General features: G+C 38.5%; 1 protein-coding gene across 1 annotated transcript in view; it reads right to left on the bottom strand.

Annotated features, from left to right (window-relative positions):
• Positions 1-15,944, bottom strand: part of SLC9A3 (solute carrier family 9 member A3) — a 53,057-nt gene that overhangs the window by 13,366 nt on the left and 23,747 nt on the right. The window contains exons 2-8 of the mRNA XM_014282061.3: positions 13,605-13,907; positions 8,364-8,524; positions 6,251-6,329; positions 5,273-5,450; positions 4,181-4,401; positions 2,040-2,242; positions 1,128-1,217 (exon numbers count right to left, since the gene is read on the bottom strand). Coding sequence (XP_014137536.1) covers positions 1,128-1,217; positions 2,040-2,242; positions 4,181-4,401; positions 5,273-5,450; positions 6,251-6,329; positions 8,364-8,524; positions 13,605-13,907 — 1,235 coding nt within the window. The remainder of the gene's footprint in view (positions 1-1,127; positions 1,218-2,039; positions 2,243-4,180; positions 4,402-5,272; positions 5,451-6,250; positions 6,330-8,363; positions 8,525-13,604; positions 13,908-15,944) is intronic.

Here is a 15,944-nt window from a genome sequence, read left to right as displayed (position 1 = left end):
CTCCCTTCTCTCTGAAGGCTGCAATTTGTACAGTTCTAGGAGCACTGTGCCTCCTGAAACAGTATCTGCTAGAATATTACAGGAAGTGGTGAATCAGCACATAAATATTTGCAAAGTGTTTGTTAGGATTAATGTTACTGCTCACCCTGTGCTATCAGCTGACATGTAAACGTATATGCCATAAATGTAGACAGAATGTATTTCTTCACCTGGGGGAAGAATCCTGATTTTCAAATAGTAAAATATTTGAACAGCAATGGATATCCAAATTGCTGGATAAGAAAAGCATAATATATTTATTCAGTATCTGTAAAATAAAATAACTTCTCAGAAAAAAACCCTGCCCATTGCTAAGTTGTTAATTCACTTCAGGTAAGCTCCAGTGTGAAAACAGATGAGATCAGGAGCTCATACAAGAATATTAAACTACTCAGTGCAGGATAGCTGTGTAAATCCGAAAAGCTTATGAATTAAAGGCAGCCATGGAAAATGTCTTGTAGTCTTCCATCCCTTAAACTATGTTTGTGCTGAAAATTTATGTTTTCATTTACTGAATAAAAACTTCATAATATTGCATGAAAATAAATTGATCATGTTTCATAACCTTTAAAAGGTTAAATAAATGCAGGCACACACAGCATTCACACTGAACTACACTTTCTGGAATTTCAGTATACAATTAACATCTGCACTGAGCAGCAGAACACCTTTCTACGTTTAAAAAAAAAAAGCTATAAAGCCTGCTTTCATACCTTTTCCATAAATAAAAAATATTTAAGAAGCAAAAATAAGCTTGCTTCCACATGCTTTGACCTACCAATATTCAATCATTCTCCTCTTTTAGATGAAGAGAAGTAGATTCCACCCATGCCATTTCCCCAGTACTGTCAGCTCCATTGAATTAGGTAAAAGACTAAACCTTCAGTTCAGTAACCTCTTAGAGGGCTCAATCCGAAGACACATTACAAGCTACAAATAACTGTTGAAATGTTTGAAGCGTTTTGAAACTGACTGGAAATTCGATTTTCCCCTCCCTTCCAAAAAGAAATTTTCTTAATATTTTTTCTCTCTTAAGGCATTCTGTAAAAACCCAAAAGATACTATCATTTTGTTTAAAAGTATCTTACTCTGCCATGAAGCTTCTCATTCAGTTTTGGCTCTCTGTGTTCAGTTTTCTTCACTTTCAGCCACTGTACCAAAGGCTTTATAGTCAGTCCCTATGGATTGAAACATGACAATGAATACTTTGGAATTATCTTAGACTTTCCTCTGGCTGGTGATTGTTAAAGAGAAATAGAGCATTTTTTTTTATGTTATACGGTGGGTCTCACGCTTCCTCAGTTATCTCTTTCCCCTTTAGAAGATAAAATAATGCAGTACCCTCAGCTCCTGTTACAAAGGGCTTGAAAAGACACCAACTAGTGGAAATGTGTCTTCTATAAGAAAACCATGGTAGTGGTAGGGTTAAAGTGCTTCCTATGCTGTTGAATGTAGTATTTTCTGCACATATCAGGAGTTTGTGACCACAATTAAACTTTCTATACTAAATCTAAGAAAAAAATTCCAAGCTGGTATATACTGACATATCTCCATTTAAGTTAATGTCATTTTTTTCATCCAGAAAGCGCAATTTTGTTTGGATGCTGAATGCTTTCCTGTCCCACTGCTTACTGTTATATTTTAGAACAAGGGCTTAGACTCAGATCAGCTTAATGACTGTATTTGTCCCTAAAAAGTACTGTTCCCTATAGCTATTCACATGAGGTAAAGGATGTTTAATCAGATGTTAACTTGAGCACTATTAATACCAAGCAGCTAAGATTGATCATTTTTTAGCACAGAGAAAATTGTGTTTTGTCCCTGGTGGTGCCATATGAAAACATAAAATAGGATCTTTGTTACTAAAGTTAAAAAATTCAATTATGCTTTCAGTTCAGTGAAACAATATGCAACCTTCAGCTGAGAACTGCTTTAAGCATTCAGGACTTTTGAGGGACTCCTTCTCCTTGCAATAAGCATGCTTAAGAAGTAGGAATTACCTGGAAAATAACAGTAAAAAACACAACAATGATAGTTGTGCTGACAAACAGGTTTTTCTCTTTCACTTTGTTCACATCCAGAAGTACAACCAGAGCAAAAGCAACCGCTCCACGTAGTCCACCATACGACATCACCACCTGGTCTATTATCTCCAACTGGACCATTCTGTAGTGGTTAAGAATCCATGTCTGTAAAACTACACCTATAAAAAACAAATGCCAGCATGTCTAGAAATATCCTTATGAAATGCCAATATCCCAGCCACGTGCAACGGAAATGCTAGCACCAGTCTGCTTTTGGAACAGATCCTCTACAGCATCCGCTTCTCCCTCTGTATCGCAACACTGGCCAGGGGGCAAGCGCACTTGGTACCTGCCCCTTTACATTTAGCCAGAGGAATTGGGTGACTCCTCTGCAAGCCAGCAGCTCTCCTGAGAGCACTGCCCTCTGGCACTCACAGCAGAATTTTACCTGTAGTGCCAGCTGACCTTCAGAATGCTCAGCTGAGGAAGAACAGAACTGCCAGCATCACAGCCAGTGATGTGCACAGGATCTTTGAACAGAAACAGGTTGAAACAGTGTTGGTGTAGGAAGCAAGTGTGGTACTCCTTACAAATCACCAACACTTGTGTCACTGTCTGACGGAGGGCTGAGCAGTCATGCTAACACTGTCCTCAGGCCCGTGGGCGGGACGTTGCCTGCCACGGCACAGCATCTCCCAGGGCTCCCACCATGCAGAGGGAAAACAGCTTCTCCACTCCCAAGAGTGGCACAGCATCACAGCACACATGTCCCAACCACAGCCAGCCAGGACTGCTGACCAGTGCAAAACCTCTGTTTCTCTTTTTAGACAGCTTTGAATTTGTGCTAAGGGAAAAGACGAGCATCTTATGTACAGCGCTGTAGGCAAGGCCTCTGGTGGAGGGCACCCTGAACATTAATTCATGCCACCAACCATACTTCTCCAAAGCTATCAGAGCTGCAGTTACGCAAGGCCCAATATCATCAGGTATTTAGTGATTTATCAATGACTAAACTCAATTACTTTAATGGATGCATATTGTTATTGCTGACTATTTCCTATTTAATTACTCATCACACTTATTACAGGACTGTTAACCGCTCATCCCAGGAATACAAGTGACAAAGTCAAGATACTGAAAACTCGTTTAAACACCTCACACCCATCAGCAATTACAGAGAAGGAGCTAAATGAACAGTGGTTACAGACTACATAGAAAGGAGGACATGGGGCTAGGCCCTTCATTTGGTCCAGGATTCTTTAGACAGAGCAAAAAACATCTGGCAATACTGCCAGCTGGATAAATGAATTACCTTTTATTTGGATTTAATCCAAGACAAACAGGCAAATAAACCTATTTAATTTATTCTCAGATTTAAGTACATACACCAAACTGCTAGGTGTGTTACTCTCTAAAGTACTTCCTTCTATGCATTTTTTTGTGATTTCAGCCCTTTCACTGTTTCCCAAAACAGTGATTAAATACTAGAACCACACAGTTGAGCAAATCTTCATTGGTATTTTGAAATGTTTGTCAATTTATATAAGCCCAGTAAATTGACAGCAGGTAATCCCTACCTGCCACAGTCTTATTTACTCAGTTTTTCACCAGTCCCTGAGAATTATTTCTTAAGCCAGAGAACTCTGGTGTAACTATTATAGTTTGATACCACTGTGTGTCTCAAACCTGAAGTCAACCGTAAAATTAGCTTAGGACAATCGCTCTATTACCAAATTGAAAGCGCTGAAGGAAAGAGACGTCTGACAGGACTCACATCTTTTTTAGGCTGCAAGTTAAAGAACAAAGTCTGTTTCAATGGGAGATTTTACCAATACCATGTGCTGGGTCAAAGGTTAGCCACCGGGTGATTCATGTCAATGCTGGGCTAGTCATATCCTCACATTTCATCAGAAGTGAAATCCTGCTATAGTTTCAGCATATGATGAAGCTTTACTATAGAAATTACCCTCCTAACTCAAAACCATCCATAACTTCAACAAAAATAAAATTAATATTTTAAAAGGAACAAGTCTAGAGCTCCAATTTTTATTTTTTGCAAAAGAATGTGATTGCATCACAAATACAATGCAAAGACAGGAAGAAGATCGTCCCCTTACCAATAACTCTATATACTGAGATGAAGACCAGAGTTAACACAATAAATGCTGTATTCCAAGTCCAGATGTCTGGATTCACAGCTGAAATTCCCAGGAACATGAAGATGATAGTTTCTGCTCCACTGGCCATCATTTTCATGGTGTATCTTACAGTTGTAGAAGATTGTTCAGATATGTTAGCCTTGACATACTTCTGACAGCAGATGCCACAGAAGGTTATCCTAGAAAAAAGAAGCAACCTTTCAGAAAATAGTTGTTGTAACATTTAATACTATTTCCATCTCTTTATCACACAGTGAGAAAACCCCACCATTAATTCCTAAGAAAAAATACGCTCAGGAGCCATTGCAGAAATCCAATATAGGTAAAAAGTGTATCTCAGACATTCATCCTGAGGTGACCCCAACAAGTTTGAAAACAGCCTTCCATTAGATTGTAACAGACCTTCATTCTCTTCACGTTACCACACTGCTTTACATGCAAAATTTTAAATCTTGTTTAGATTAGACATAAACTAATGATCAGTTTGCAGTAAGATTTTCAGATCATGGCTATACTCACTGTAGCATCTACAGACATGACAAGCAAAACACGAAGAAAGGTATGCCAGCGATCAATGGATACTAAAAGAAGAAAGATCACAGAGGCACTTGAGCCAAAACAGGCAAGATTTAAGCAAACCCTAGCAGGCCAGTCAAGACAGTGAGAGCAGCAAATAATCAACGTTCATTTAATGCCTTAGAAAATCATTGTTTTAATTACAAATTATAAGGAAATGTGTCAGTACAAAGGGACAAAGGTTAGATAATGAAATAATATTAATCACAAAGAGGAAAGAGTCAAGTCTGTGCTTTGCACAAGAAGTTCCTGTGTTGCACAGCAGATACTGCAAAACTTGCATTCCTTTTCAAGGCTGAATGACAGTATTTGCAGACTATGATCTACTGCAGCATGAAGATAATACACAGCATAAGTTTCATAACTGTTATACTCTATACCTGTACTATATAATTCAGGTCTTCCTTGTCAACATTTTTAAAAACCATATGCCCTCCTCAGCCTCTTCAAAGGCAGTAATAAAAAGAGACTTACGCAAGGATAGCGGAAAGAGAAAGCATCTCTGCCGTGAGGTAGGACAGGTAGGAAACGATAAATACAAATCCAGGTTCAATGATTCTCACGTGCTTGGTGAAACGACTGACCAGTGAGAGCAAGAATGCAAAGAAAATGCCAACCAGTGTCCCACCCAGGCTCACCACGAAGAATGACACTGAAAAACAAACCCAAACACAGCTTAAACAGTAGAAATATAAATGGTTTGAACTAGTTCTACTGTATGGCCAGCAAATCAAAGAAAATTTTGATGGAAGTATCAAAAATTATTTCTAAAATGCAACAACATTAATTGCTTTTCAGCACTTGGTACATGAATGTAGAATTCTGTAGAAAAATACAAGGTTGCTTTCTGTTAAGCTTCATTTTTTTGCTTATTCAAAACCCAACAACTGTTTCTTCCAAATTTTTTTTTCCCCATGTCCTGTGAACAAATGTTTTTCCAAAAGCGTATTATAGATTATGCCAAAGTCACTGCTAAAAGATTGATTCATAAGATAATGTAGTATGATGTCATGCTTGGAACAGAAAACAGTGACTAAATTTTTAGGTAAATAACATTACTTGGTAGTCACTGGCAAATGTTAACTTGATGGCAATTGGTGTTAAGGAGTGAGAATGCCCATATGCAACCTCAACTTTTCTGGAATGCAGGCGGAGCACAGGCTGAAACCAAGGACACATAAAATACAAAGAAAACATGTATAGCTGTCATGTTTGGTGGTGTTAACAACTGAACTCTGCAACTGTTCAGTCTCAGAAGAAAACAAATCTGTTTCCCACATACTCAGGAATATTCACTTATTTATCTTCTTAAGACATTTGTCTATGGAGTGTGGGAATTATGAGCGACAAGGGAAAGGACTGAAAAATCAATTACTGATAGCATAATAATATTCTGTTTACAAGTCTCCGTATGTACATCAATGATGTGATACAAAATACAATTCTACGCACCTATGCCTTTGACACATTCAATCCCCGTCACATTCTCTGGGCCGATTGTAACAAAAGTTTCAAACACATTGTACAGCACCTGAAAAGAAAAGTAGACTAACTTAATATTTACTCCTGAATTAAGCCAATTAAAATAATCTCATTATGGGCCACAACATTATAACTTCTGAAATTATGTATGACTGAGGGGGAATTCTGTGTGGAGGGAGATTTTGCAGAATTTTAATTTTTCAAAATTGAAAATATGCAGCAGAGCAAGAAGAAACAAAAACTTAAAAAAACCCAATTTCAATTTCTTATTTCGATGATTTCTATCTATAAGAAGCACTGTCACATCTAGATGTGTTTTCTAAAGCACTTCTCACTCTAAAATCCAGGTACTTTGCAGTTTTGTTTAATCACCTGTATAAGATAAGTAAGATACTTAATGAGAAAATAGTAAGATGCTAATAAGATACTGGATTGAAATAGGTTGGACATAGGTAAAATAAGTTGAACATGAAATATATTAAACTGTAATAGCTGTACTAAAGCTTTTAAAATAATCGTCTAACAGTGAAAATGCTGAAAGTAAAGAATTCATTTTATCCATACCCCTGCCTAAGGAGGTTTGTATGAGTATCATTCTTGACACACATCTGTCTAATCTATTCTTAACTCCTTCAGTGGAGAACTTTACTATCATTTTCTCAGCTTTCCTTGTTGCAGCTAAGCTTGTTAATTCTTATGATATTTACCCCAGTCACGACATGCAGGTTACTTTGTTCTGTAACAGTAGTCTTTTAGATATTTACATTTAAAGAATGCTACATCATCCCATTTCTTCTGTCCTCCAGTCCCTCCTTTTTCAAGATAAGAACCCCAGTTGTTTCAAACTTTCTCACAGGCTGTGCTTTCTGACTCTTGATCATGCTTACTCTTCTCTTCTGGGTTTTCTTCAACAATCAATCAAACTTTATTTGTAGAGCAAATGTTTGTACTAATTTCACAGTTACAAAAACACCTTTCCCTCTGAAAGTCAATAATGTTGATACTTGACTTCATCAAGGGTTTATTTTAGTATCTGTTTCTGGTACCCCAAAAGTACTATTGAGACTGATATCTAAAAGCAATTAGGTTTCTCTGGAGGCCCTAAATGGAATTTTCAAACTCACGTGAACCATTAGGCTGCTGCCTGTGACCCTGCAGTGTCTTGCTGCCTTGGTTGCAAAAAATCAAGCCTCTGAGCCTGATGGACATGTCTTACCCTCCTTTGGAGATATGCAGGAGCAGGAGTAGGGGATGATCCAATAAGCTGATTGAAGCTGTATAGCAACTTGTCTGCACAGCGTTTTTCTGCCATAGACCTTCCTAGACCCCTGCCCACTAGCACTGTACTACAAAACTACTGACTATTTTATTCTGAGAAAAAATTTGTGTAGAAGGAAAAGGCGTTTCAATCAACATTAAAACATCAGTAGAAATCTGGGATTGTTTGAAGTCTATCAAAGTCTATTCAGTTTTCTTTTCTTCCTAAATGACAAAACCCCAGAAATCAACATGTTACCAAAAAAAAACCCAAACCAGGAACTTTCTAAAATGTGCCACAATTTTTCCCAAATTGGCTCTTTGTTATCTATCTGTTTGATAAACATCTGATTGAAAATAAAAGTGATGGAACAGGCATATGCACTTTGGCAAGTATTCTTCCTCTCACTGGCTATATATCTGAGGTATGCATATAAATTATGGGCACAACAGAAAAATGCAGAAAAGAGTACATGCATTACAAACAACTGCAAAGAAAGGCTTTAAATCCCTGGAACTAACTTCAGTAAGTCACGAAAGCCCTATTTGAACAGCAAAGACATGTAAAACATACACACATGAAACATCATCCAATTGAGGACTGTATATTTTTATGTGATTTACAGGCTCCAAATAGTATTCATGCTGAGAAATGTAATCTTTACAATACAGTGTTTGTAAGCAAGACAGAGAACACTATGAGCTATGCTACACTAGCCTGCAAGCAGATATATTCAGATGATACAGCATTTGATTTAAGGGGAAAATATGCTTCAGAAGAAACCCTCTAGAGTTTGCATGATGTTGGAATATATAATCTACTTACCACAGTTACAGCATCATTCAGAAGCGATTCTCCAAAAACAATGATGAACAGAACTTCGTTGACATGGACTTCTTCAAACACTGCCAGAACAGCTACAGGATCCACAGCGGCAATCAAGCTGCCAAACAGGAGGAAGTCCAGCAGTCCAGTTTTCAGGTGACCTTCAAAAACAAAACCAAGTATAAGCATCTGTAATCATCTGTATTACTATAGATATAACGGACCGTGATATTGCAGATAATGCAAAATCCTTGAAAGAGATCCTAAGGCATCAGCTGGAAAGCTTGGAACAGAAACTGCTTGACAAATTCTGCGTAGTGTCACCTTGTGTCCAACAAGGTTTGTTGGATCCTGTATTGGCCCACGTAGATCAGAGCTGATTCCGGGAGCAGGACAGTCCTGGTCTTATGGCAAGGCACTCAAGTATTTCCAGACATAAACTAGCTTCGTACTTGTGTGTGGTTTGAGTAAATTATCTCAGGAGAACTAACAAAATAGTGAGAGGCACATACCAGTACTCCCGAATCAAATGTTCCAAAATACTTCATGCCACAGGCCAAATTTGACTCTACTAAGAACTGCTGCAGTGGAGCTCAACTGCACTCATTGCAGTCGAACACCACTTGTGGCCTGCTTGTTCAAGCAGACATTCATCGGTAAGTGCAGTTAGGCCACTTGTTCCCAAATTATGAGTCATGAGGCCACTGTTAAATTGTCTGCAATTAGACTATAAAAACAGATGAAGGACTAAAATGTGCCTCAATGCGCTTGTGTTGTAGCCCCTTAGGAATTTTGGCAATTATTTCAAAAGTCTTGGAACTGCAAAACTCTGGTGACAAAGTAGCACGGTATTTATTTAATTTTTTTAATCTTCTTTTAGTTATGAAGGTTATTTTGTTCAGTTATGAGAACAGACCAAGACAAACATTGCTATTGTTTTAAAAGTAATGGAAAAGGGAGAGCCACAAAGACCACTTTGCTCAACATCCTTGCAAAATTTACCCTCTTCATGCAATGAAGAGTGGTACTTCAGTCATTTTTTCTGTGGAACAGATTTTTGAAAGGGTAGAGAACAGGAAAATTACCTGTGTGTTCACTAACAGGTGGAGGAGGAAGCAAGGCTCATTAAGAGGTGATGAAGCCCAAAATTGTATAAGGAAGAACAAAGAAGGAATATGTTGAGAGTTCATTCATTAGGACACAGTGCAGAGGTCCATGCCCAAAATTAATAGACAGTTGTATCAGGCATGATTTCTACAGGTGAGGGAGAAATCCATCTCATCAAATGATTAGGAAGCATGAGCCAGTGACAGCCAGCAGGCGCAGCCAAAGGATCAGCACTGCCTGTAACGTACTTCCAGAAAAGCATGGCCACTCCGCTAGCAAGAACTTGTTACCAGATAGCCTCTCAAATCCAGAATGTTTAGCGCTTGGGAGGTAATTGAACAGAAACTAGATTCCAAGTAGTTTTGATACAAAATGGCATGGGTGTATTTACCCACCAGGACACTTACATGGGCAGCCAGAGACAGGAGCAGACAACACCCTGTTGTATGGGATAATGGCCAATAACGGGGCAGGGGCAAGGGTGAGTGTGTGACCTGCAGAACTACCTATTCTCTTAGCTGCTCTGCGGCAATCAGAGCATCTACCATGTTTTCCATGCAGTTTGTAGGGACCCTGGTAAGGCCCTGAAAACAGAAATTCATAGTTCACAGAGATATAACTACTTTATACTTTCAAAAAGATAAATACTCCTGTTCACTCTTGGACATGCTGCGCTGTGAATGAGGACTGGATCTCTCCTTTTCAGTGTGAGAGAGGGGTTGAACCAGTGAGCCGAAGTCTGTGCCAAAAATGCTGAGAACAGCCTTGAACCTGAATCTAAGTAATGGTTCCATCAAATGTTGCCGTCCTCCCAAGCTTAAGGAAGGAACAAGCCCAATGACAATAATTACCAGATATCAGGGTACAATAGAACGTAAGCTTTTAAAATAAATTGGCTCACTGAGATTGCTTATCTTTTTTATATGTTACCAATTATAATCATTGGTACATTCTTTGAAGACTTGCAAAGCTAGTGAGCAAATATTTATGGAAAGGTTAAGACATCTGTAATTCCTACAAAGCAGTGGCAAGAGGCATGGGGCTTCTAAATCAGACTTCTGTTTGGAAATAACTTGCATCATTAGTCTAAGTGATACATGACCATTGCTTCCTTCAGCTCATCAGAGTTTGGAATGACTAGGAATGACACCTGAGCAAGGTAAGTTCGCTGGGCCCAGTTTAAGATGTCTACACATACTCAGCATGTTGTCATTATGACCTAGATGGTACAGGAAAAACCCTTCTAAATATTAGTCACAACCACAATTATCCCACAGAGAAATGCTGCATGCGTTACTTCTCCAGCAGATGGTGAACAGTTAGTGCTATCAGCCAGGAAGATATAGGGTTAGATCCTTCCTTCTATTCTGTGAAAGCAGACTGGTATGGCTGTTAGGTAATAGTTAAGGTGCTGATCTTTTAATTTCACTTCTCAAGATGGATCTCCTTTTTATTATCACCGTCTCTCTTTTTCTTCTTCAAATTATAGTATCTGTAAGGATACTGAATGCAAACAGAGAGCTGCTTTTATGTTTATTTATGTAGTAAATTATGTAATCCGGTTTGGGTTATGCACTCTTATATTGATGGACAGTACCACAGGGTCATTCAGTGGTAAAGCTGGAAGTAATTTGGTTTTAGTTCATCTTAGTCTCTAGTGGATATACACTCCTATATTTTAACCATATTACTTTTTGCATTAATCACTTCATTTGTAGAAAAAGTGGGGTAGAAACAAAAACATGCCATAGAACTACAACTAGAGGCTGCTGTGAACTCTTCTAGAAATTGAGCAACTTGGCATTCTCTTATCTTCAGCAAGCAAGTAACAGCAGCAAAGCTTTTTGCAAAGCGTGATGTCAGATCTTGCTGACATCTTGGAGGTCAACCCAATGTATTTAATGGATTAGTAAGTATGTGTCGTGGATATTTCAAAGTCTTCCTTAGTTTTGCTGGAGAATGACACAGTTTGAATCAGGGACAGGCTTCTCTGGCCCTTTCCACAGCTGAAATTAGAACTCTAGTAGGTTATAATAGGTCTTGGTGGTAAAGATAGTTCCCCACAGAATACCAGTTAAATGTTTAGAATGAGCACTAAGTTCACCAGGCATGTCAATTTATTGTTTGCCTTTGTTAACATCCCTATTCTTAGCTTGTAGAGCTTTAGCTGTGAGCTGCGGTAGAGACTGATTCTCCTGTTTAACTGTTAAGCTCAGGGTTCTAGTATATACTGTCACTGAAAGATTTGCATAATGATAAAGCAGAACATGTAGCCATTAAATCCAAGTCTTACAGTTAGTCAAGAATTGTTTACAGATTGGGAGAAGAGCAAGAGATCAATGTATTTTTCACTGAAAATAAATTTTGAGAAAACACTGGACTTTTCCGTTTCATATGTCATAGAGAGGTCAATGCTTTTTTTTAATGATTATTACCAAAGTATTTTTAAAAGTAATTGTTATTCATTAACATCATCAGAACAGGATGCTAATAAAATATTTTTGGTCATAGTTTTTAAATTGTGCCAAGCAGCTTGGATATTTAAAGAGAGAAATCCTTGCCCATCTGTTGCAATAGCAATATCCCTTTGTCATCTTTCTTGTTCCTGAAAACCTGTTTTTAACTATAATGTGAAACTGTAGATGCAATATATTGTGCCTGCAGGCTGAAAGCACATAAAACACCTTACCTACCTATTAAAGTCAATACTATCTGCATCTGAGCTGTCACCTCTGTGCCTTCTAAAGAAAAATTGTTACTTATAAAATGTGAGTTATAGTAAGGCAAATTCCTAACGTGTAAACTCAATCTATCATAGATGTCTATATTTCAAATATCTGCAGTTACGTAAGATGAGTCTCACATGAACAAGTCTATGGCCTAGTTCTTCCAGACTGGGATCTTTCAAACAAGGACAACACAGGTTTTCCTTAAAATGGATTGAACAGATGTCCCAACCCTACGGTTCATTTCAAAGAACCCAGCCCCCAGTTCTGCTGCTTCCCTGAGCTGGACAATGGCAGCAGTTTTTGAGGCTGGAAAACTACAATGTTACCTTCTGTAATAATAAGCTAAGAGTTTAATTCTCACAAAAATGTTCTCTGCAACATCTACAACTTCTGACGTTTGAGGCACTCTTTTTATCTGGACTGAAAAGGAGGCCTGTGGTAAATTACTTGGGAGTGAGTTTTGCACAGCTATGGTTAGAGAAGAGCTGGTGAGCAGCTGTTTAGCCTTTCACATGGCCCACCCTGCACTGTGGTCCCTGTGGTCCCTGGCCACCCGCGCCGGGGCTCTCAGCAGCAGGTGGGCAGAGCACACAGGCGCAGCTGCACACACTGCCTGCACTGCTCTCAGCAGCCCTCAGAGGTGCCTTGTAACTACTCTCTAGAACTCAGTAACCTAGTTTTGTCCTAGAAGGGCTCTCGAGATTCTTCAGTAGACACTAAAAAAAGCATCCTGTTTTGATACAGGGTGCCTGTTTCAGAATACATGCAATCCACATACAACGTGAATTACTGTTCTTCAGATGGCAGTACGTAGCTCATGCGCGTGCCACACCTGCTGAGATTTAAGAATTGCTGTTCTGTGCCTCATCTAGCAGCCCCATGCCCTTAGAACTGTAGTATAATTAAGACAGTGCATCTTACATGCGCTACTTGCCTCTGTAACCTTTCAGTTACAATTTCCAGCCTCAGAACACAGAGCAGAGATGTATCCTGCATACATACCCACTGAGGAACCATTGCTTACTTAATATTAAAGCTGAATGAAAGAAGGCAGTTCCATTTCACATTAACTTCAAAGGTTTCTATCACAGTAGAAAAGAAACAAGCCCTTCAGAATGTATTTTTGTCCATATGTCCATTAGCAGGATGAATCCTGAGCTTCATCTTGAGAGTGCACACACACATTTATAGCAGGGAAGTATGACAGACACAGGTTCAAGGCCCTTTTGTGCTTGCTTTAGAGAGGATTTCTCAGATAATTCTCCAATTTGATAAAAATATTACAAATTGCTCATACTAAAATTGGATTTTTCTGCTAAAAAGAGTGTTAAGCTGCAAAGGATCACCCACCTAACAGATGGCATAGGGAAGCATTCACAACTGCAACTTCACAGATCAAACTTACCCATTATTCCTGTCCGATAGACACCGTAGAGAGATAAACCAGTTGTGGCAGCATTCCAGACTGTTCCGATGACAGCATACAAAAGAATGGAACCAAGATTTCCAAAGAACAATCTATTTGGCATAAAATATCCAGCATCCAAAACAATGGGGGGCAGCAGATAGAAAAAAAATACAGTTGGTGTAAGGGCAAAGGAGGCAATGTGATCTGCAGCCCATACAATGCCACCAAGGAAGAGACCAAGAACAATCAGTAGAGCACTCTCTGGAACCACACGAGTGACTTTGTGGGACAAGTGGAAAACTGCAAGGAAAGAGGAAAACAGTTTGTCAGAATTGTACTGCAGGAACAATTTGAGCAACAACTGTTGTTAGCTGGCAATTCTGGCTTTACACAATTTTCCTACTTTCACTGTCATTAGACCCAAAAGCATGCATGGAATGCATAGGATACAGACAGTGTCAGAACCCAGCCACTTATAGAATAAACTAAAATAGGTTGATTTTCAGATTTTATCCAGCATATTTCAACTTACATGAAACCAATATTCCATAACATTTATCTCCTTTTTTTGAATTACCTTCTCCATAGAAGATCTGTTTAGGGAAGGACTGTGTTCTGTGCAAAGCAGTAAGTGCAAGACTGAAAAAAAATGGTTGAAGTGCTGGAAATGTATGACTTTATGGTCTATTTCTGTATCTAAAAATACACATCTAACCTCCCAACATTTTTCTTTAAACATTATCTGTGTACCAGCAGGTTTCTTGTAGGATAGGAGAAGAGTGCTGAAAGAACTAGTTTCAAGACAATTCTTTTTAAATTTATGAAGAATAATATATGACAATGTAGCTTGCAGCAGGAGCAGAATGGAGCTGATACCATGGGAAATTCCTTTGGGGCCTTTTCCTCAAAATCTTAACAAGGATTTCAGTTAATTCAGAGACTCTCTGGAAGAATGGGGGCTTTAGTGGTGCCTTCTTAATATATAGACATATTCATGGGAAATGGTTCTGCAACAAGCTACTTTCTTTTGTATAAAGTATAGAGTATACTGTATCTTACAGTAGTATGTCAAATATATTAATAATGATGAACAGCATCTATGCTATCTATTATAGAAAACCATGTAAGGGTACGGTATGGTAAGGCTGTTAAACTAGTCGATAATTAGAGGGAGAGAAATTTATAGACTGCTATGAGCACATCTAAAGAGACAGAAAGGTGGCAAGGCCAAGACAGAAAAACCAGACTGTTTAAGATGACAGAAACACCAGTAAGACTGCAAATATATATGACAACATATATTTATAGTGCACTTGTTATGCATCAGATAAAAAAGAAAAAAAAAGCAGACAGAATATAACAGGGAGAAGTCAAGTCTACAAGGAAAGATGAAATGTGAAAAAAGAGGAGGTGGCAAAGGCATTTGGTAATAAGGAAGCACAGATGTGCCAATTTACTTTCCTGGGATTTCTGTGAGCTTTTCTTTCAGTTTATCTTAAATATCGATGTGTCCCAGATGGTCTGAACCCTGGCACTTCATGATACTGACCCAATAAACAGGATTTTATTTATACAGCTTTGTGCTGAAAAGATGAGTTTCACTTCAGGAGAAAATTCCACTAAAAGCTACCAAGTTTCTCCCAGTTTGAACATCAGCCTCGAACTGTGTTGAAGGTTTTACAATGTTAATACAACTTAGCTCAAAACCAGTTTGGGCAAGAAGCCATCACTAAGAATTCCAGCCTTTTAAGGTATAGTAGAAGAACTTTTCCCATCACTACATAGAGATCTTAGACCAGGTTACTTTACTAAAAGACCATTGTTTTTTTTCCTCGCAGTCAAGTATTTGTCCTAGTCAAACATTTACTAGTTACCTTTTAGACCGTTTTAAGGGCCCCATTCCTGAACTGTCTGTCTTCATATTGGCTGCATCTTCACAGGCAATGTTAAAGCATCACCCACCACAGCAGCCCCAAAATGAGATGGTTCCTACTAGTTGCAAAACCTCTATGGCCTCATCAGAATAGAAAACATGAAAGGAAAGATGACAATGGCCTGCCCATACCAACAATAAGCATGAATGTAGATGTCCCTAAGTGTTTGTAGGCAAGATTTGAAAACTAAGCCATGTTAGAAGACAGCTTTAAAGTGGGATTAATACAACAGCAGTCACACATGAAAGCGAACTGCATTCAGTGAAGCTGGCTAAACCATGCCATTTTTCTGTATCATGTGTCATGTAATCAACAGCTGAATAACACTTCACAGAAACAAACACTGTGGGTTTTCCCAGTTCCCTCTTCATAATAAAATCTCTTGGGCTTGCATTAGAAAAAA

The sequence above is a fragment of the Falco cherrug genome, chromosome 3 (assembly GCF_023634085.1).
Source record: "Falco cherrug isolate bFalChe1 chromosome 3, bFalChe1.pri, whole genome shotgun sequence".
In the NCBI taxonomy this organism is placed as follows: domain Eukaryota; kingdom Metazoa; phylum Chordata; class Aves; order Falconiformes; family Falconidae; genus Falco; species Falco cherrug.
Note: the sequence above shows the minus strand (reverse complement) of the source record. Positions and strands in the feature narration are given on the sequence as shown.